The 21082-nt window shown below is 33.8% G+C and overlaps 1 protein-coding gene across 1 annotated transcript in view; it reads right to left on the minus strand.

Annotated features, from left to right (window-relative positions):
• Window positions 1-1059: 1059 nt before the first annotated feature.
• The window catches only part of SMC1B (structural maintenance of chromosomes 1B), a 35085-nt gene continuing 15062 nt past the window's right edge, over window positions 1060-21082 (minus strand). The window contains 17 exon segments of the mRNA XM_087969517.1: window positions 1060-1108; window positions 1110-1145; window positions 1147-1340; window positions 2235-2304; window positions 2717-2868; window positions 3747-3901; window positions 4534-4690; window positions 6014-6112; window positions 6516-6669; window positions 8728-8873; window positions 9613-9754; window positions 10215-10321; window positions 11278-11394; window positions 12656-12793; window positions 13430-13576; window positions 15467-15646; window positions 16022-16207. Coding sequence (XP_087825643.1) covers window positions 1060-1108; window positions 1110-1145; window positions 1147-1340; window positions 2235-2304; window positions 2717-2868; window positions 3747-3901; window positions 4534-4690; window positions 6014-6112; window positions 6516-6669; window positions 8728-8873; window positions 9613-9754; window positions 10215-10321; window positions 11278-11394; window positions 12656-12793; window positions 13430-13576; window positions 15467-15646; window positions 16022-16207 — 2229 coding nt within the window.

Here is a 21082-nt window from a genome sequence, read left to right on the forward strand (position 1 = left end):
TCTGTTGTGCATCTATTAGATCTGAAGAAACCAACAATTAAAAGTTGATGAACTGATATAAAGTATAATGCATCCTTTACCTATGCAAGATGTTTCTCAGTGCCACATAATAAAAATGATGTGTCTCAGTGTCATACAATAAATATTAAACGTATGTTACTATGAAATTAGATGGTAAATTTCATTCCAGCTTGCAATAAAGTTTAGTTCTCCATATAGAAAAGACTCATAGCAGATAGGACACTTGATATCTGAAAGCTAGAATTGTTTTATTTAATAATCTTCAAATACAGTGGACAAACTTCATTCTATATCAAGAACTACTAATTGAAATCTCCAATGAGTATGTCACTGTCTATAGATGTGAAACTAGATTAAGATTCCCTTGAAATGCCCCCAAATTGGCAGTTTATTCTATAGTGACCAGAATGATAAACAGTGACGTACATGCAGATATTTCTAATACCATTCCAAATCCCAGATCAAATAAAAAATGCACAACTAAAAGACAAAACTAATACACAAAAGCAACCAAAGCTTTATAGCCTTCGATACTGCCCTCCCCTATATAATACTTAGTCTTAATCCTACTGCTTTAATCTATTTGACAGCTTTATATGTGTTGCTGTTGGAAATATTTATGTATATAACATCTTTCAAGTTAATGATAAACCTACAAGAAGAAAAACAGATTAGAAAGTCTTGTTTTGTTCAATCCCCTCTTTTTTTAAATTACAACATGTACTACACTATTCCTTTGTTTGAATTTCTAGTTTGGGTCTTGGGTACAGCAGATATGAACAGCCAACGTTCACGCAAAAAAAGTACACTTGGCTGATATAATGCAGAAAGTTTACCAGTTCTACATAAGTATTTCATGGTATTGTTTTAAACTGAAGTAAGTGATTTAGTAACTACACATTTAACCAGTACAACAGGGATCATATAACTTTATCTAGAACTATAACTTAGTGAAACCAACAGGCATTAAATCAGAGAGCTCTTCTTCCATTTCTGCCTTTCATTCTCCTCAGTCTGGATATCGAGTAAGATCGAGGGTCAGTATCTGACTAAACATAAAGTCATCTTGCTGAAAAGGGAAGAGAGATTGGGCACACATTATCTTATTGTAATGACACAGGGATAGTTTTCATAATCATTAAAAATTTCATTTAATTGAAGGGTTTCTCTTTCATCTCTGAAATAAGTTGGGAAAAGGCATTACTTACCTTGGAGCAGATGCCAATTAAAGCATCTGCTTTAGAATAGAATTCTTCCTTCAAAGAAATAACTATAATTTGAAACCTTTCTTCTGATTGCTGCCTAATAAAGCTTGATACCTTTTTGGAGGAAAAAAGAGATGGCTATGAAAATTGCTAGTTATATGAAATACAGTATGATTCAGAAGGAAATTTACTTTATAAATTGGTAAATAAGCTGTTGGGAAAAATCAGATTATCAAACTGTCATTATGGTATAAGAGGTCTATATTGGCTGAAAATGCACTATATTTTATTTATACACACACACTCTTCATTATACAGTATTTATTATTTAAATGTTAAATTTAGAAAAGAGGAAGAATGCACCATTATAAAAATAACTTATTTCTGAGTTACTAAAAGTTATTTCTTTATAAGTAACTGAGTGCCATAAACTCCAAAATATGTTAATTGACATTAGGAAAAAAATGCAAGATTATGCAGAATAACATTAACATTCAATTGGGAGCTCTATCCAAAATAAAAGCAATTCCTCCTCAGAAGGGAGAGGAACGGGGATTGAGAACTGGGAAGGCATGCATCCAGGCCCCTAAAGATGGGGGCCATTCAGAACCCACTGGGGCAGTTAGATGTTAGTGGAGGAAGGCAGTCCTGAGAGGAAAGGGACAATTCTTTACAGCCATCTTGCCACCTGCCAACTCACCGCAGACAATTCCACATTGGATAACTCAATGCAATAAATGTTACCTGCCACTGTTTCTTTGAGATTATTTCCATTTTTGCCAATGTCTTGTACAGCATAAGGAAGATGACCTTGATGCAGAAAGGCAGGCTAGGATACAATTCTAATCCTACTTTAGGCATGAAAACAAGCTGGGTAACTTTGAACCAATCCCTCTCTCTAATCCCAACACACCTCACAGAGTTGTTGTGATGGGAGATTAAACCACCTTGAATTATACAAATAAACATTGGCTATAGATACAGTAAACAGAGAACTGGATGACTTACTTTTCCAATGTTTGTGTTATCTAGAGCTGCATCAACTTCATCTAAAACAAAAAAGGGAGCAGGCCTAAAACTGAAAAAACAAAGTAAACAGAATTAAATGATTTATTAAAAATTAGTGAGAGGTCAGTTCCTGTGAATTGAAGGCTGAAGGCTGCCACCTTTATAATTCAAAAGCAAATAAAGAACCCAACTTTGTAGGACGAAGCCTTGATTACAGTACATGGGTAACTGACTCACAAATTCTTAAAAATATGTGGTCTAATTACCAGATATTGAAGGCTTATTTTTGCCTGAGTTTGGGGGAAAATGTTTTCAAGACATTAGTCATTATCCTCTGAACTGGATTTGGAAATCAATGATGTGTACAGTTAGAATCAGTTTGAAGACTGAGTGCTCCTCCAATTATTGTCAAGTTTATCAGGTTTAAAATCTGTGATATGGTTTGGAAAAGGCAGAAACAGTAGCAAGATCCAGCTTGTTACCTGTGCATCGCAAACACAAGAGCCAGAGCCGCAACAGACTTTTCTCCACCTGACAGGTTGTCCATTGGCATAAATCGTTTCCCAGGAGCTACACAGTTATAGCCGATGCCTCCCAAGTAAGGTTCTTCGGGATTCTCTGGACTAAGGAAGGCCTACAAGACACAATATTTTTTCATTCAGTTCAGAAGTAGAGGATGTTAAGCTCAGTTTTATGATGATCCCATTCTTTGCTAGGGGCAGCAGAGAGTGTTTCAAAAGGTAGTTGGGCTGCTACTTCACAGTGTCATTGTTGCCTTGAGTTCCTCCAGATCTTCCACCACGGGAGATCTGAAGTTTGGTGTTTGGGATTTATTGCAACCAGAATTCTGAGGACATCTAATTTTCTCTAGCCATATAAATTCACAAAGCTGTTTGGTATCAGAATGGCAAGAGATCTGAAGCTTAAGTGAGATATAATAAAAAGGGATTCAACCTGCACTAGATAGATCTGCTTTCTTAAGGATCACAATAAGAAGCTTGTACTTTTAAAAGTATGTTCTGGAATAATCAATTACTGATTGAAGTTTGCCTCCTCCCACATACACCACTCCATACTTTGCCCCGGCCAGATGCAATCCTTCAAAGTGCTCCTACCAAGAGAAAAACATCTCTGGTAACAACTCTCAGTGACGCAATGCTTTCCATTCTTCAAACTTACCTGCTTTTTTCCCCCGCAAGGCCATGAGACTTCTTATTTATTTTTCCAGATATTAAAAGACGTCTTAGGAAAGTTTTAATGGATTTTGAGGTCTTCGTGTTTTAAAGTTTTAAGATCTCTCAATGTTTTATGGAACTGTTTAACCTGTATTTGTTGTTTCATTCTGTAACTACACTGTATTGTTTATACCTCACTTTAGCAACTTTCATGTATACTGCCCAGTACGGAAATGGCATACATAAATTAATATCAGGTTCTTAATAGTGATGTATGATACACATATCTATTGTCAAATGTCTAGTTTTAAATAATCAATATTAATGAAATAATAACCTGAGCGCTGTTGTTTCTACAAAGTCTCTTATAGATTTGATCAATAGCAACTGACACATGTTCAAAACATTGGCTGAATCTCTCGTATCTCTTTTTTTTCACTTTTTCAAATTCTTGCCTACAAAATCTGGCTTTCTTCCTATGGACTTCAAATGCTATGGAAGATTAAATGGAATAAAATGTAGCAGTTAAGCATTAGAACTGATAATAGTAAATATATTACTTCACCTTATCAGCAAACACAAAAATAACTATCATTAAAAATATGTGTAATACAGTACTCTAAAATTTAAACATACATTCTATTTTAATTTATAGGCAACATTTTAATGAAGGAAAAAAATAACCCTCAAGTGGCAATATTTGGTTCTGATTTTTTGTCCTTCCTTCAAAATAACTTATCTCCCTGAAAAGAATATATTATTTACTGTAACAATTCTCTTTATTTACAGTATTACAATACAGCCGTGAACACAGTGGGAAATAACAAAGTCATACACATTTGTGTCCTACTGCGCATACCAGCACTACGGCTTATTGTGCTGCTATTCTTGAGCTTTCTCAATCATTTAAAGTCTTCAAATGTACAAGCGTTTAGGTAGAGAGTACATATGCTGATCTATATTTATAAACATACATGTATACATACAAAAATGAACTGAACTGGAACCCAAATCTGATTCACTGGCAAAAGTCCAAATTAGAGATAAAACAAAGTGAAGTGCTAGAAAAGAAAAGTGCCTCCATTCCACAAATAATTAATGAAAAAGAGTTGAGCATTAATTACCATTGACAGATTCTTGGAATCTGCCTATAACAGTATGAAACTTCTCCAGTGCTTTGAGATTTGGTTCTGTTGTTTTTAAAAAAACATTTTCTTCACATGCCACTTCTTGCTGAAGTTGTTCTAAGTGAGTCCCAATCTCTTTGTCAGATTGCAATTCCTAATTGTAAAATGAAACAATTAGTGATGACAACAATCAAGAAATATTTCTGAACCGTTAGAAGGACTGATTAGAAGTCTCAAGAGGTAAACAGTAAGCGGAGTAGATCTATTAACAGCTACAGCATTAAACAATATACGGGTTTTGAATGGGGTGGGGCGTTTTAGAGGGTGAAGCGCGGGATGGGGACAAGGACCAATAAAGGAGCACGCCGCCCTCCGTGGGCTCCCCAGACAGGAACGTCAAGGGGCGTCTCCCCCCCCCCCCCCCCCCCGCCGGGGGGCTCGCGCCGCCGCCGCCGTTGCAACAGCGAGATCGGCCCAAACAAAAACTAAGGCGCAGGCAGGCGGTGGGACCGGTGAGCTCGGCGGGGGGGGGGGGGGGGGGGGTCCCTAATGAAGTGCCTCAACGTAATAAAATTATATAGAATTTTAAAGAACACAAATTATAGCATGGCTGTTGAAATGCATCTTTTGAAAGTCATACTCCATTATTTAATTACTCATTATATCCTGGGAATTTCTGCAGGGTCGGAAAAAAATGTCAAGATGCTAGCTACAGTGATGCTATCAAAATTCTGCCTACTTTTTATGTGTGATAACAGCAGGCTGAGCTTCAAGTGTATTCTTATATCGGCCATCTTGATGGGGGTTTTTTAGGACCACACCTTGTAAACACTTCTATTATACTATACTCTATATATTCTATATAGTATATTCTATACTCACTGTTCACTGGAGAAATTAGGCTTCTCGGTAATAATCTTATATAGGCGTGATACTGAAGCTACCCAATTCTAACTATGTAAACTTCAACTTTTGGAATCTGAATCAAACCAGATGTGAAACTGTCTGATTGTGAGTTAAAGCACTTTAAAAAAAATCTGAAGTAGTGTAACCTACAAGAGTAGTTAAGTTTATTCATTGAAAGGCACTTTCAAGATTTCTTTATAAAGTCTTGAATAAAAATCATAGTGTACTTGACTGAAATATCACTTCCCACATCTTGAATTGAAATGATTTTTTAAAAGATATTATAGGCCACACAGGAAACCACAGCAGTATGTTGCATGTTTTTGCCATTGTATTCAGTTGAACAGAAAATGTTTTTTATGCACTACAAGTATTATTCAACCTATGTTTGCAATTGGGACTGAATTTCAGTCACAAATATGACCGGACCCGATTTTGCAATTTATTACAGTGATTAAGCAAACCATGTAGTTGTAATTCTAAATCACATGGTCATTAAACAAATCACAGAGTAGTAAGTTGCTTAGAGTAATAATCAATATTATATATGGAAAAAATATAATTATATTACCTTTAAGTGTTCTCTAATACTGCTATAGTCTATCTGAAGTGCCGCCTCTCTTTCATAGATATCTGCAGAAACTTGTGTGCTTTGAGTATCAGGTTCCAACTGTAAGAAATAGTTAAGTCAGTATTAATATGTAAGAGTTAAAATAAAGAGCAACACTATTTCACTTCTCTGCATCTCGCCAATATTTAAGGAATTAAAATGTCTTTATTATGTATTATGTTTTATATATTTTTTTTAAAAAAACACTTTGGGATGAGAACTAAAGATTGCTCATTTTTAAAAAGGCAACTGGACTTTGTTTTTCCTTGAAGACGTTTAGCTTCTCAACCAAGAAGCTTCTTCAATTCTGGTATCTTTAACTCTCGTATTTGCAATTTCAATATTCACCTTCTAGCTCTTTTAAAAATCCAGTTTAATGTAATTGTATTGGCTTACACAATTATGAAGATTTTCAACATCTAATTTTTTCTTAATGATTCTGCCACAAAGGAAGCTACTGTACCTCAATTTCACTAATGTCATCCAAAGATCCTGAAAGAAGGCTTATCCTTAGATCTTGCAGCTTACAATCAAGAAGCCTGTTATGTCTCTCTAATTTCTTCTGTTCCAGAGAGGTCTCTATAGCTCCTGCTTCCTTTTGTAATGTTGCTAACTCTCTGCCAGAAAAAGAGAAAGGCAACTAAAATGTGACATTGGTATTTCAGAAACTTTAAAACTATTATGACGAAAATTTCCATGTAACATTCAGTCACCCTAACACAACACTAGAAAAGATAATCTCAGAATACTTTTCAATTACGCTTTTAACCAGCATTATCTTAAATGTAACATAGCATTCTAGATCTTCAGCACTTTCTGCCCAAATTCAGGACATTAATTGCTCATTGGACAATTCCAGTAGTGAGAGAAATGAGAGAAATAAACTAACTGTAGGAGAAGAGCAGGCAGAACTGGGGAGTGGAGTAAAATGCATCTTCAGTTTAAAGTCATTGCCACAAGAGATCCATATCCAGCTCCCCTTGAATTCCACTGACTCTTATGTAACACTAATTTAGTTGACCAGACTCTTCTGTATGGGCTTCAATAAATTGTTTATGCTGCAACCTACATGAATGGTTCCAATTAGTTGTGCCTAACACTAACCAGGATTTTTCAAAATGCAAAATACCCTGCCTGATGTTCCGTAAGAGAAAAGATTCATTTATATACAGCCAGGTTTTTTTTACTGGTACATCTTTACTTCTTGATCAGAGTTTCCAAGAGGTTTTTTTAAGAACAAAACAAAAAAACAACATAAAAAATTTCTGCACCTTGAAAAAGTTTGAAAACTTCAAAACATATAAACAAGTTTTTAGGTTTTCAAACTTTTTCAGATATTTATCTATTTACATAGACAGGGGATTGTTCATTTATATTTATTGAATGCTCACTTTACCTTTCTGTGTTTTTAACATTCAAGCTTAAAGTAAATATGCAGAATACAGTAACGTATTTTATGAATAGAATATAGTAATGTTTTTTTATTGAAGTGATTCCTATTTTTTAGACATACAAATAAAGCTTTGTTCATCTGCTAAATATTGTTAGCCAACAAAATTTTCATTATTTTATCTAAAGAGCTTTATAGGCAATATTTTAAGGGTCCAGGCATCCAACGTAGACATAGCTCATTAAAGAAATTTGGAAATGTTCCCTTAAAGTATTAGAATGGCATGTCGCATAACAGTGTGCATAGACATGCATATATGCCCTGAATTTTGACTTAAGATTCAAGCTCATCCTATAACAAAGGAAATAGAAATACATAGAATGAGACTGATCTGATACAAAAGATACACACATACAAAATGGCTTTTAAATATTTAACTCATAACTCTTTGCTCTGGAGATTATTCCAGGATTCTATTAATTCTGGTGTGCTTTGAAGAATTGCTGCTAAGGCATTGGTGTCCTGGGAATTTACTTTGCTGTGCAAAACAAGATTTATGGATGTGTATAGTACAGATAGCTGAGAGATTCAAGAAGATTCATCTGAGAGGCCTCAAAACAGAGACTTGATAACTTGTAAAAAAATGAATGTGGTGCAAAGTAAGTTCTATGCTATACCAGATAATTAAAGGATCAGGCTCCACCATGGACATTAAGCATTAGTTAGAAAGAAAAGTGGAAAGAATTTCATCTTGATAAGAATGAGATGAACAATGTCAAGATACAGAACTAGTATGTCTGCTGAAAGTGAACTGTCCCAATTCACTGCCTGTCATGGAATCATTAATATTGTTAAAAAGGCATCCTTATTTATAAATAAAATATTAAATAAAAATAAAATGAATTTAATAAATAAAAGTATTGCAGATTGTAAATGGTTCAAATGATCTGGGAGCAAGCTGATTTAACACTGGAGCAGATAAGATGGGAGTTACCAGAGATCTGAGTCTTCTTATCCATCCAAATAACTTAATCACTAAAATTTGCATCCCTGAAAAAAATAATTGAATTAGTGTCCAGGTAAATTTTTAAGCATTTTCCAAGGCATTAGACTTCCACCTTAAGAGAAAATGCAAACTATGAAGTCAAGAACTGGGTGTAGTCCCCATTGTTTGAAAGAGGATTTATTATTATAGGTGAATTAAAGTTCAAGGTAATGTGAGAGGTTCCTAACTCAGGACGTTTTAGGTGAAATTAATTATATTTCCAACAAAAAAATCAGTTACCTATTTAAAGTTAATAATGTCTTCCTTGATTCTTCAACTTCACTCTGTGCTTTTGCAACATCGCTTTTACTAATATTCTGCCTTTCCCTAAGCTGCTGTAATTCTTCCATGACTTCATTTACCATTTGTAAAAAGTTTTCTTCATCCTATATAGGAAAAAACATGTCATTTTTTAAATAGAAATGCCAGATTGTTAAACAGGTTCAGACTGTTAAACAGACTGTTAAACAGACTGTTAAACAGACTGTAAACAGACTGTTAAACAGCAGAATATTGAATGAAGGATGCCAAATACAGATTAATGGTAATAATATGAAAATTAGTGACTTTGCCATGATTGTTAACTTCTCAAACATGCACATGAAATTTTACACAAGTTTCAATAAAGAATGTCCAGATTTCATTGTTAATTATCAATACATAATCTACATTTATAAGTAATTTATTCATAAGTCATACTTAGTACTAATCTAAAGACAGGGACAGAGGCATCTCAAATCTTCCAGATACTGTTAGACGCCAACCACCATCATTCTTGCTATTCGGACGTGCTGGATGTGGCTAACATAATCTGCAAAACTTATATATTCTCCTTTTGATAGGGAATACAAAACATCAGTATAAATGAACAGATGTAATGTAATTTTGTATAAGTAAACAACAAAAACATATATACATTTCTGATTAAGATAAATTATGGAGAAAGTAGATTTACATTTTTACAATTCCGATTCTAAATTAGATTTAATAAAGTAATTTATTAATTTACAGTATAAGAAAGTCCTACAGGTGTTCCTATAATCATTAATTATTTAGAGTAAGAAGTGCTGTTATATTTTTAACTGACTTGCATATATTTCAAATTATTATAAAACTATTAGTTACCTTTTTCAGGTGAATTATTTCAGTTTCTTCTTTGTGAATTTCCGCCTTTAGCACACTATTCTTCTTTACCATCTTTTCTACAAGACTGTTAATAAACTCAACTTGTGTATTCAGTCTTGTCTTCTGGTTTTCAAATTCAGATCTTTCCAAACACAGTTTTACAAAATAGAAGACAATGTAAACTCAATTTATTTTGTCAACTAGTGAGGATTTTTGTTTCTCACACAAGAAATATACAACAGGGTTATCAGGAAATTCATGAATACTCTTTCCTAAAATTTATAATAAAATATTTAAATTCTGCAGACTGCAGTATGCTGGATATTTTACATAGATAATAAATGTACTTATGGCAAACTTTTCCAGATAGTTCAGCAATGGTTCTATCCAACCTAAAGGATATTAACTACTTTTACTTCTTTCCCAAAGCTCAATTTCTCCTTTCATCTACCTCATTTTATTAAAAAAATTCATTTTCTATTCACACAAACATTTTATCTTTGCAGGAATTTCCTCTTCCTATATAGATATGAAATGTATTAAAGATTGCACTTAACAAAGAAATTTAAAATGAGTATTCTTTTTCAATTCTGAATAATTACCTCTTGTTGTCAATTTCTTCTTGCTTTTGTATGTGTTCTTTTTCATATACACGAATGTTCTCTACACCAATGTCTTCACAGAATTCATGAAAAACATTGTCTTCAACCTATTATATAACCATCCACCACCCAAAGTACAAGAATTAAATATATTTTCTAAAAACAAGAATGCTTCATTTCTCTTATAAAGAAATATGGAATAAGACACAGGAATTTAAAAACCTGTCCTTTGTTATGTGAATTTTACCAGTATAAGAATATTCTTCTAGGTAGAAACTATTAGAAGAATGGGGAATTATTTTGCTATTACATGTTTTCTTCTTTAAGTTGACAAAATCACTGTGTTCTTTCACTATCTCAAATGCAAGAATTGTGGTTTGGTTTCTGTGGCATTTCCTTCTGTGGCATCTGCTCACATTTCCAATATTATATAAACGTTAATTTTAATTTACTACGCTGTTATAACACCACTTACTTTTGCTGAAACGATTGGGAAAATGTTGTGAAACTTAATGAGATTCATTCTGTTTCTAATAAATTTTCAAAACAGGATAGAAAGAATATTTTAAAAGTTTGTCTGCATTTTAAATCCCATTTTGTGTTTTTTTATCGCTTCAGATGCATTCAGCAATTACTACTTTCAATGTTTCCATTCAGAGAATAACAATATTCCATTCCATTTCAATTTTACACTGACAAAAAAAAATGTTTTTAATATTCTTTTGAAGACAAAAATAAGTCATTGGATTACTGCGTGGATTCCACCCCTTAGTTACTGTATAATAATTGAATATTTCATCTAGGAATCCAACAATTGTTAGTTTCTAATTTCAAAAACATGACCAAAGTTAAATTTGATCCAATGTAAAATTTGATCCAAGGCTTTTCAAGGGAATGTACAACATCACATTCAAGGTCACATTCCACAAAAATGGCTTCTTAGTGATAAAAATATTCTTTATTTGAAAATATTGCCTATTAGCTAGAATAAAAAGACCCCAAGCCAGTGCTATATGCTAGCCAGCTACAATTCCGGTGCTGCTATAATGGAAAACCTATATACCTCATTAATTTTTTTTTTGAGCTCATTCATATTTTCAGTTCTTTGTAAGACTCCGTCATTCAGCATAGTGCATTGGGACTGTGTATTGACCATTTCACTTTCCAGCATAGATTTTTCCTAAAGAGAAATAAACATGAAGAAAATTTAGGTTTATTTAATGAACGACTATTCTAACTGATTAATAAGGCTGTGATTTAATAAACTTGGTTTAGTGGACTTTGAACTTAAATAAAAGCTGCTGAACAAGAATATAGTATACTGGCAGATCAAAGAGTATAGGGATAGCAGACACACAGCAGATCTTAGGATAAGTCTTGCTAGGAACTCTTATGAGGAAGAGGTGACACATATTCGCTTTAGTTTATTTTTCAACTATGTCAGAGTTCTTGTTTGGGCTGAAGTAAACCTCTAATTTTGGACATTCTACTTTAATTGAGACTCTTGCTCCCAGTAGTTCTGCTGAATAAAAAGTTTACTATAGTGATCAAATTTTATTTACCTAGCTAAGTAGCAAGACCCAGTCAACAACTGACTTCAAAGAGCTAAACAGGGTCAGACTTGTTTAGTACTTTAATAGGAGACATCCTGCAAACCCAAGGATTTTTTGAAAAGTTGAAAAAGCATTCAGGAAGAGGAAATGCCAAACATGGCAGAGTTTGTGTAATTTAGTATTTAGTATTTTTAGTATTTATTTGATTTGTCAATCGTTTACAAGATACAGGTATAAGAATAAACATAATTTTGAATACATGAGATAGATACTTATAAGAAAAATAAAAAGAAACAATAGGACAGGGACGGTAGGCACGATTGGTGCGCTTATGCACGCCCCCTACAGGCCTCTTAGGAAGGGGGTGAGGTCAATAGTAGACAGTCTAAGGTTAAAGTTTTTGGGGTTTGAGGAAGAAACCACAGAGTCAGGTAGAGTACTCCAAACATTGACCACTCTGTTGCTGAAGTCGTATTTTCTGCAGTCAAGTTTGGTGCGGTTAACCTTGAGTTTGTATCTATTGTATGCTCTTGTATTGTTATGATTGAAGCTGAAGTATTCATTTGCAGGTAGGACATTGCAATGTATGGTTTTATATACTATAATTACCAGAAGTCAAATTCAATTTAAAGTAAATTTAACTTTTACTGTAACACTTTATAAGATTATCCCAACATGGGTTTTTTTTTTTAGATCACAGCAACAGTATTAAAGAAATATATCATAAAAATACTACAAAACTTAAAACAAAAATCTAACTTAACTAAACAATACAATACACAAAACATACTACACAGATTTTCAAAAATAAAAACAACAAACTTTTTAATTATAAGAGATTAAAAATACATTATTTAGACAAAAGAAAATTTGAAAGCCTAATTATACCTTGTAGAAATTAGCCAGACGTTTTTTCTTGAGAATCTCTAGTTCATTTTGTGAATATTTGTATTGTGCTTGAATTCCTTGGCACTGAACTTGTAAATGCTTTAAATCAGCCTCCTTATGTTTAATTTTCAGTAAGATCTATGGAAAGATGTTGTACAGTGTAATAAAGGGACAGAATATATCATACAAAACCCCAAAATGAAAGAGTTCATCTATTAAACCTGCAATTGTCAATCTAAGTAGTAGGAAGAGAACAGCAAAGCCCAAGAGACTCAAACAGAAATGTTTCCCTCTCCACTTTTGTTCTTAAGCCTTCCATTTGGAGAGGAAGTGGCATATCTTGCCAGATAAGAAAAAGGTCTTAACCTGGAGAAGAGTTGGAGAATCAGAAGAAACACTCATCTGGGGAAGTGATGCTCAGTGTAAATTAGGATCCTTTTTGAAATTACATTCTGGATTTATTTAAGCAGTTTCATTCTATCCTTAGTCCTATTTTGTTCTAATTGTACTGATGTATTCTAGCTTGGAAGATTAGCTGTGAGTTAAGGACTGTGTCATTCATGGTATTTTCCTTTTATCTTTTATCTTCTACCACTGCCTTCAATTCTCAATTAGTTCCTTAACCTACTTAATAAATAACATGTTTATTAAGTATACAATGTTTAAATATTCCAGTATTTAAAAATAATTATGTGAAATCAACCATTTCATTTTGATAGTTTTATGGCTTTTTCATTAGAATATAGTGCCACATATAAAAGTTTGTAGCGTTACCTTTAGTTCATCCATTAGTTTCTCCCTTTGTTCCTTAAGTTCATTTACTTCTTTTTCTTCCCAATATTTAGCCTTCATTTTCAAATAACTTGAGCCTCCAGAAATTATTCCAGATTTCAAAAACAAAGTTCCGTCAAGAGCCACTGTCTGAAAATTGAGAAAAAGCAGAAACAGAAAATTAAAAAGATAACTAGTTATTTCCATCATCCTTATTACTACCACCCTTTTGTTCTGCCTTTTTTATATATAATTTAAGGCAGTGAACTGCCTCTTTTCTCCACAACAACCACCCTATGAGATGGGTTGGACTGACAAACAGTGACTAGTCTATAGTCACCAGCCAGCTGTCATACCTAGAATTCACCATCTCCTGGTTTTCAGGCCAGCACCTTAACCACTATACTAAATTGATTCCTGGATAAAAATTGATACATTGTTGATACTTTTGACAAAATATTTGTTTTTATTTTTGCATTCTGCTTTATAGGAGTAGAATCAACAACAATATTTAGAATAAATATTTCTTGACTATCCTACATTTGGCTTTAGGGTTCATGTTATCATAACAGAATCAGAGTACAAGTAGACCTTGCTTAATGACTGTGCTGTTTAGCAACCATTTGAAGTTAAGAAGATGTTCAACAAATTGCAGGAAATATGACCAGCAACAGAGTGGTCAATGTTTGGAATACTCTACCTGACTCTGTGGTTCCTTCCCCAAACCCCAAAAACTTTAACCTTAGACTGTCTACTATTGACCTCACCCCTTTCCTAAGAGGACTGTAGGGGGCATGCATAAGCGCACCAACGTGCCTAACATCCCTGTCCTATTATTTCTTTTTTTTTCTTATTCGTATCCATTTCATGTATTCATAACCATGTTTATACTATTTTTTATTATTAGATAACCCTGTTATCTAATAATTGCTTGACAAAATAAAATAAATAAAAAATAAAATAAAAAATAACTATGACCAATCCTCACATTTATAACTATAGCAGTGGTGTCCCTGTGATCTCATAACCAACATTAAGACTCTTCACAACCAGTAGGCATTTATGATTATTGCAGATCAGCAGTTACATAATCACCATCTGTACACTTTAAAACCAGAAATTAAGACCAAGATTAATCCTATATTAACAATCAAGCAGCTAACAATACCCCAATTAAGTAACTACCAACTTACTGATACCAAGCTAACAGTAAACAACAGTCTTATCAAGGAACCACAACCATACTCCCACTACCGACAGGGTAAGCCACTAGTATATAAAAAGAGAGCAAATCCTACTCCCTTCTAGCACTGATGAAATTCCTAATTGGGTAATGAAACGTCTGCAAGAAAACAGCCAGGCTCAGAGAGCACCTAGTATCTCACAATTCTATCCTGAGCTATATATATATATTCTCTTCTATTGATGCTTTACAACCAGTTTTCAACAATGGGAATCAATGGAGAAGCCAGCAGCAGCAAGTCATGTGACATCTCATTTAACAACCCACAGTGACTAACTTAACTGAGTGGGAAGTGACATCACAATTCCATCATGGTCATGTGATGCTTCACTTAGTAACCATGTTGCTTAGCTACAAAGTTGCCAGTCCCAATTGCATTTACTAAGCAAGGGCTACATGTATATTTCAAATACTACTTTCATGCTTTTAAAGAGTCATAACATATTTTAAGGACTATCAAACTTTTCAGTCCATTATGAATTGAATCCATGCTAATTAAAACTGAATATTTCAAAGTAAAAAAATTAAAAGCATCCACTTTCCTTGGCAAGTAAATAGAACTTTCAGAACAGCAGCATTTAAAAAATCAGTACCTTGCCATTTCTAAAAGCCAACAAGCAGGGAAGAGATTTAAACCTGGAACAGTACTTCAGCTGTACAAAGATACAGCCTGACAATCTACGTTCCAGCTGATATATAGTTCCATCACAGCCAAAGCTTATTTGACTAGCATCCCAAACCTTTATTAAAGACCGTTTAAAAACTAGATTTTAAAACTCAGCCCTCCTAGTACTTACTTTCAGTCGATGTGGGCCATCAAATGCTAACCGTTTTGCATCCTTTACTGTTTCACATACAAGGCCATTTCCACAGGCAAACTGAATAGCTTTCTTCAATGGAGGAAAAGATGTTTGTATGACATCTATCAGCAGTTTTGCTCCTCTTATTTCTCTTAACTGTTCATGGATTGGTTCAACCTACATATAAAAAGGGGTGGGTAAATCTCATACTAGATAGAGATCCTGACAAAATGACTTGAGTTCCTTCTATTAGAAAAGCAGAAAAATATTTAAATAATATTTGGAGGAACAAAACCATCTAAGAAAAACTAATGCACATTTTATTATTAACAGACCAATTTGAAGTTAAAGACAAAAGAGAAACCTATAGATATTAGGCGATGGACATCAAAACAGAGTAAATGAGATAAAATGGCAATCCAAAGTATGCCTCCTTATATTCATGTCAGAATACAATAAAAATTATGAATAAAATTTAAAATATTATGATCTTTCCATGAAAGATTCTGAGTGAGGGGAACAGAAGTTACTGTGTTTTCTTTAACTGCTTACTTCAAGATAATCCAGAGGAAGGAACGTTTCTGGCTCAGCTCTTTCTTCCTTGAGGAAATGAATGCAATTTCTAGCTGCCTTTTCTGAGGCCACAACAATTGCAGTCATGTATTTGCCAAAGACTTTGGTGACAGCAAGCTGGTATTTTTTATGGATGGGGTGACACAAGTCTACGAGTCTTCCAACCTAAAAGAAAAATAGCGTATTAATTTGCAACTACAGGTAGTCCTCGACTTATAATTCATTTAGTGACCATCACTGAAAAAGTGACATGACCATTTTTCACACTTACAACTGTTGTAGCATCCCCATAGTCATGTAATCAAAATTCATATGCTTGGCAAATCGTTCATATTTATGACGATTGCAGTGTCCTGGGATCATGTGATCATCTTTTGGGACCTTCTGACAAGCAAATCAATGGGTGAACCAGACTCACTTAACAACCATATTACTAACTTAAACGACAATGATTCAACTGTGGCAAGAAAGGTCATAAAATGGGGCAAAACTCACTTAACAAATGTCTCATTTAGCAACATAAATTCGGGGCTCAACTATTGTTGTAAGTTGAGGACTACCTGTATTCATACTTTTTTGCATAAAATTACTTCAACCGATGGAGACACCAGTTGCCAAGAACTTCCTATAAACGTGTATGGAAATACAGCAAATAAATAATGTTGGTCTTTTGTTAGTCCCAAAATGTGAGTCAGCCCAATAAATTACTTCATATTAGGGCTAAAAGTACTTGGTCTAAGTATTAGGGCTAAAAGGTTGGTTTTAGTAACAGAATATTGCCACTCTGATTACTTTATCCTCTTTTATGCAATAAGAATTAAGGAACTGCCTATCTGAAACATTCTGGCATGCCTCCCTCCTTGTTTGGGCTTACGTAGTGTTTCCCACCTTGTTGTTTTGGTAAGGAATTTTCCCTCTCTCTGTCAAGGTCTTCCTATATATTATTCCCTTGCATCTTTTAGCATTCGTATAAAGCTGCCGAGCCTTGGTGCTTCTAACACCAAGGGGAGGGGCTGAGTGAGATATCAACAGTATGCTGATGATATCCAACTGTATTTCTCCACTGCATGCCAAGCAGGAGATGCTGTGGGGGGGTCTTGACTCAGTACTTGGAGGCTGCAAGGGACTGAGTGGTATGGGACAGTGTCTGAATCCCAGCAGGATGGAGCCCACCACTTCCACAGAGTTATGAAGGAGCTTTAATTTGAACTTGTTTATCAATATTAGGCCTTCCTGGGACAAAATCCTTCCTCAGCTCCTGCAATGACTGCAATTTGCTCTATGTGGGCCGCCCTTCCAGATGGCCCAAAAGCTGTTCCAACTGGATTCAGTGGATTCAGTGAATCAAGACTTAATGGACACAACACTTAACATGTCCTAATCATAGCAAGTGCCGTGAGTTCTCCCCAAGAGGTCAGAGTTACAAATACTCAAAGCCCCCTCAGTTTGGAATAGTCTGCTACCCCACATCAGGGTGGCTGCACTTTTAGGAAGGTGACTTATTGGATAAAGCTAATTAAGCAACAGCAAATAGTATTGATTGTTAATAGTATTTAATTCACAACAGATATTACTATTTTTGTGTTTATAATTGTACATAATTATAATTTACAATTATAATTGTAAATTATTAGCTTCTGGTGAGTAGGTAGCATATGTATATGTTTGTACCTAAATTAAAAATTGATGTCAAGTTCTTGAAGGTTTGCTTCTGATTAAACTAGCCTCCCCCCCAAACTCTTCAGCTCATCGACCCCTTCATAAAGCTTCAGATTATTTAATCAATACTCAAACATTTATTATATGAAAATAATTTAATATATACTTCTTTAACTAATGGTTCTATGAATAGTTCTATAACAAACAACTGCACCACCATTTGAAAACCACTGGCATTAACAAAATCACCATCAGTAAAGTGCAGAAGGTAGCTTTTCTTGGAATAGCTTACATCCTGTGACGATACCTTTAACATCACAAACAACAACATCTGCCCATCCATGTCCTTGGGAAGGACTTGATAGATGGATAAAAATGCCAAATCCAGCCTGAACATCTGGCTGATTGTGCAATGAATCATCTTCATTATCATCATAGCTTTGGATAGTCCCATCAACCTTTGAGGATCAATACTGACCACTTGGGAAACCTGGTTTAAACCCATATTGAAAAATATTACTAATCTAGATAGAAGTAACAAGGGAAATGGATAAAGGAGTGCATTTAATATCTATAAATATTAATGGGTTAAATGATCCAGTTAAGAGAAAAAGAGTATTTTTTAAGTTAGAAAAACAAATAACTGATATGATTTGTATTCAAGAGGTTTATATTAAGACACGTGATCAAGGATATTTAGTAAATAAAAAACTGAGGAAAATGTATTCAGCACTGGCAGAAGAGAAAAAAAGAGGGGTAGTACTATATATAAAAGAGGACATACTCACCAAAAAGAGGACATAGCCTCAACATTGATTTATAAAGAGGAATTGGGAAGAAAAGTAATGGTAAAGGTGGTAATACAAAATAAAAAGACATTATTAGTGGGGATATATGCCCCCAATAAAAATCAAAGTGAATTTTACAAAATTTTATATGAGAAATTAATAGAATTTGGTAACTCAATAATTTGTACTATAGGAGATTACAACACAATAACAAACAATAGTCACGATTATGCCTGTGAACAAAGACAAGAAACGGAATACATTGCCTAAGAAATTTCTAAAGATGGTTGAAGAATTAGAACTTGTGGATGTGTGGAGAAAGAGAAACCCAGGAATATCACTGTTCACTTTCTACTCCAGCCCACACAAATCATGGACCAGAATAGATATGGCTTGGGTAAATAGTGAGTTATGCAAGGAGATTCAGGATATAAAGATTTTGGCTAATACGTGGGCAGATCATAATCCGGTACAGATAATATGGAAAAATAGTCTCTATAAAAAAGGTAGATGACACTCAATTCGCAACTATTGAAGGAGGAAGAATATATTCAAAAAGTTAGGGAAGAACTGACCAGTTTTTTTTAAATTTAATAAGAAACAGGATACCTCATTGCAGAATCTATGGGATATTATGAAGGCATATTTAAGGGGAATATCGATAGCTTTTACAGCAAACAGAAATAAAGAAAGAGAGGGAAAGTGGAAAGCTCTAATAAAAAGAACAGAGAAAATGGAAAATAAGCAAATGGAAACCCTGGGGGACGAGCAAATTAGAAATGAATTAGCGCTAGTTAAACATGAAATGAATATTTTAGATCAAGAGGAATTAATTAAAAAATTATTATATACAAAACAAAATTATTTTGAGCATGCAAATAAATCCGGTAAGTGGCTGGCATATAAATTAAGAAAAGAAAATCAGAAAAGAACGATATATCAATTAGAGGATAAAAATGGAATAATAGAGACGGATCTGGAGAGAAAAAAGGAAATCGCAAGAGAATATTTTGAGGATCTTTATAAACAAGGGGAAGTTGATTTAAATAAAATAGAAGAATATTTGAAAGAAGGAATTCTGTACCCTTTATCGGATGATAAAAAAGAGCTGCTTAATAAAGTAATAACTTTAGATGAACTAAAGGCGGTTATTCAAAAACAAAAAAGAAACAAAACGCCAGGTCCAGATGGGCTACCAAACGAATTATATAAAGAGATAGGTGACACACTAGAGAATATGCTATTAGAGGTCTGCAATGAGGTATTACTGGAAGCTAAAATTCCAGAATCATGGAAGGAAGTTTACATAACATTGATTCCGAAAGAGGGTGCAGATGCCAACCAAATAAAGAATTATAGACCAATATCTCTTTTAAATTCAGATAATAAAATTTTTATGGCGATAATGGCAGAAAGATTAAAGAAAGCACTTAGTAACAAAATTCATTCAGATCAAAATGGCTTTCTCCCCACGAGGCAGATTAGATATAATACAAGAATAATAATAAGACATATTAAAATATTATGAAAAACATCCAGGACACCAAGTGGCCTTGGTCTTCCTGGATGCGCAAAAGGCTTTCGATAACTTAAATTGGGACTTTATGAAGAAGCAGATTAACTTGATGGACTTTGGAGGTAATTTTGTAAAAATGTTAAATGTAATTTATGCTACACAAAAGGCTAACGTATTATTAAATGGAGAAATTACTAAATCATTAAAGATAAGGAAGGGTGTCAGACAGGGATGCTCTCTTTCACCTCTGCTTTTCATAACAATTTTAGAAACTTTGTTGGAGAGAATTAGATCAAATAAAGAAATTAAAGGAACCAAAATTAAAAGTCAGGAGTATAAATTACAGGCCTTCGCAGATGACATGGTTTTTGTTATAGAAGATCCAATAGACTCAGGACCAGCTTTACTAAATGAAATAGATAAATTTGGAAAACTAGCAGGATTAAAAATTAATAAGGAAAAAAACTAAAATGCTAGTTAAAAATTTACCAAATAGTAAACAAAAAAAGTTGGAAGAAAAGATGGAATTACAAATTGTAAATAAGACCAAATATTTAGGCATCTGGTTAAGAGCTAGAACATTAAATCTGTGGGAGGACAACTACACTAAATTACTGAAACAGATTGAAAAGGATTTGAAAAATTGGAATAAGATGCAAATTTCGTTATTAGGCAGAATAGCAACAATCAAAATGAATGTTTTACCCAAAATACTATATCTGTTTCAAACAATTCCGATATTATTGGATAAAAGCTTCTTTAAAGAATTAGATAAAATTGTGGTGAAATTTATCTGGGCAAAGAAAAAAACAAGAATAAAAAAAATATATTTACAAGATAACAAAAGCAGAGGTGGATTTGGACTCCCTGTCTGGGAGATCTATTATAAAGCGGCGGCATTAGTATGGATAAAAGTTTGGATCAATTTGAGGAATTTTAAAATTGGAGGGCCACGACTTACAATTAGGGTGGCACGCATTTTTGTGGAACCCGAATAGCCAAAATAATCTATACTTTACTAGACATGTATTCCGAAAGTCATTAATTAAAATTTGGGCTGATATTAGAAGAAATCAT

This window comes from Notechis scutatus, chromosome 6, assembly GCF_049901735.1.
Source record: "Notechis scutatus isolate UNSWTSFEM ecotype Mainland chromosome 6, rNotScu1.2, whole genome shotgun sequence".
In the NCBI taxonomy this organism is placed as follows: Eukaryota; Metazoa; Chordata; class Lepidosauria; order Squamata; family Elapidae; genus Notechis; species Notechis scutatus.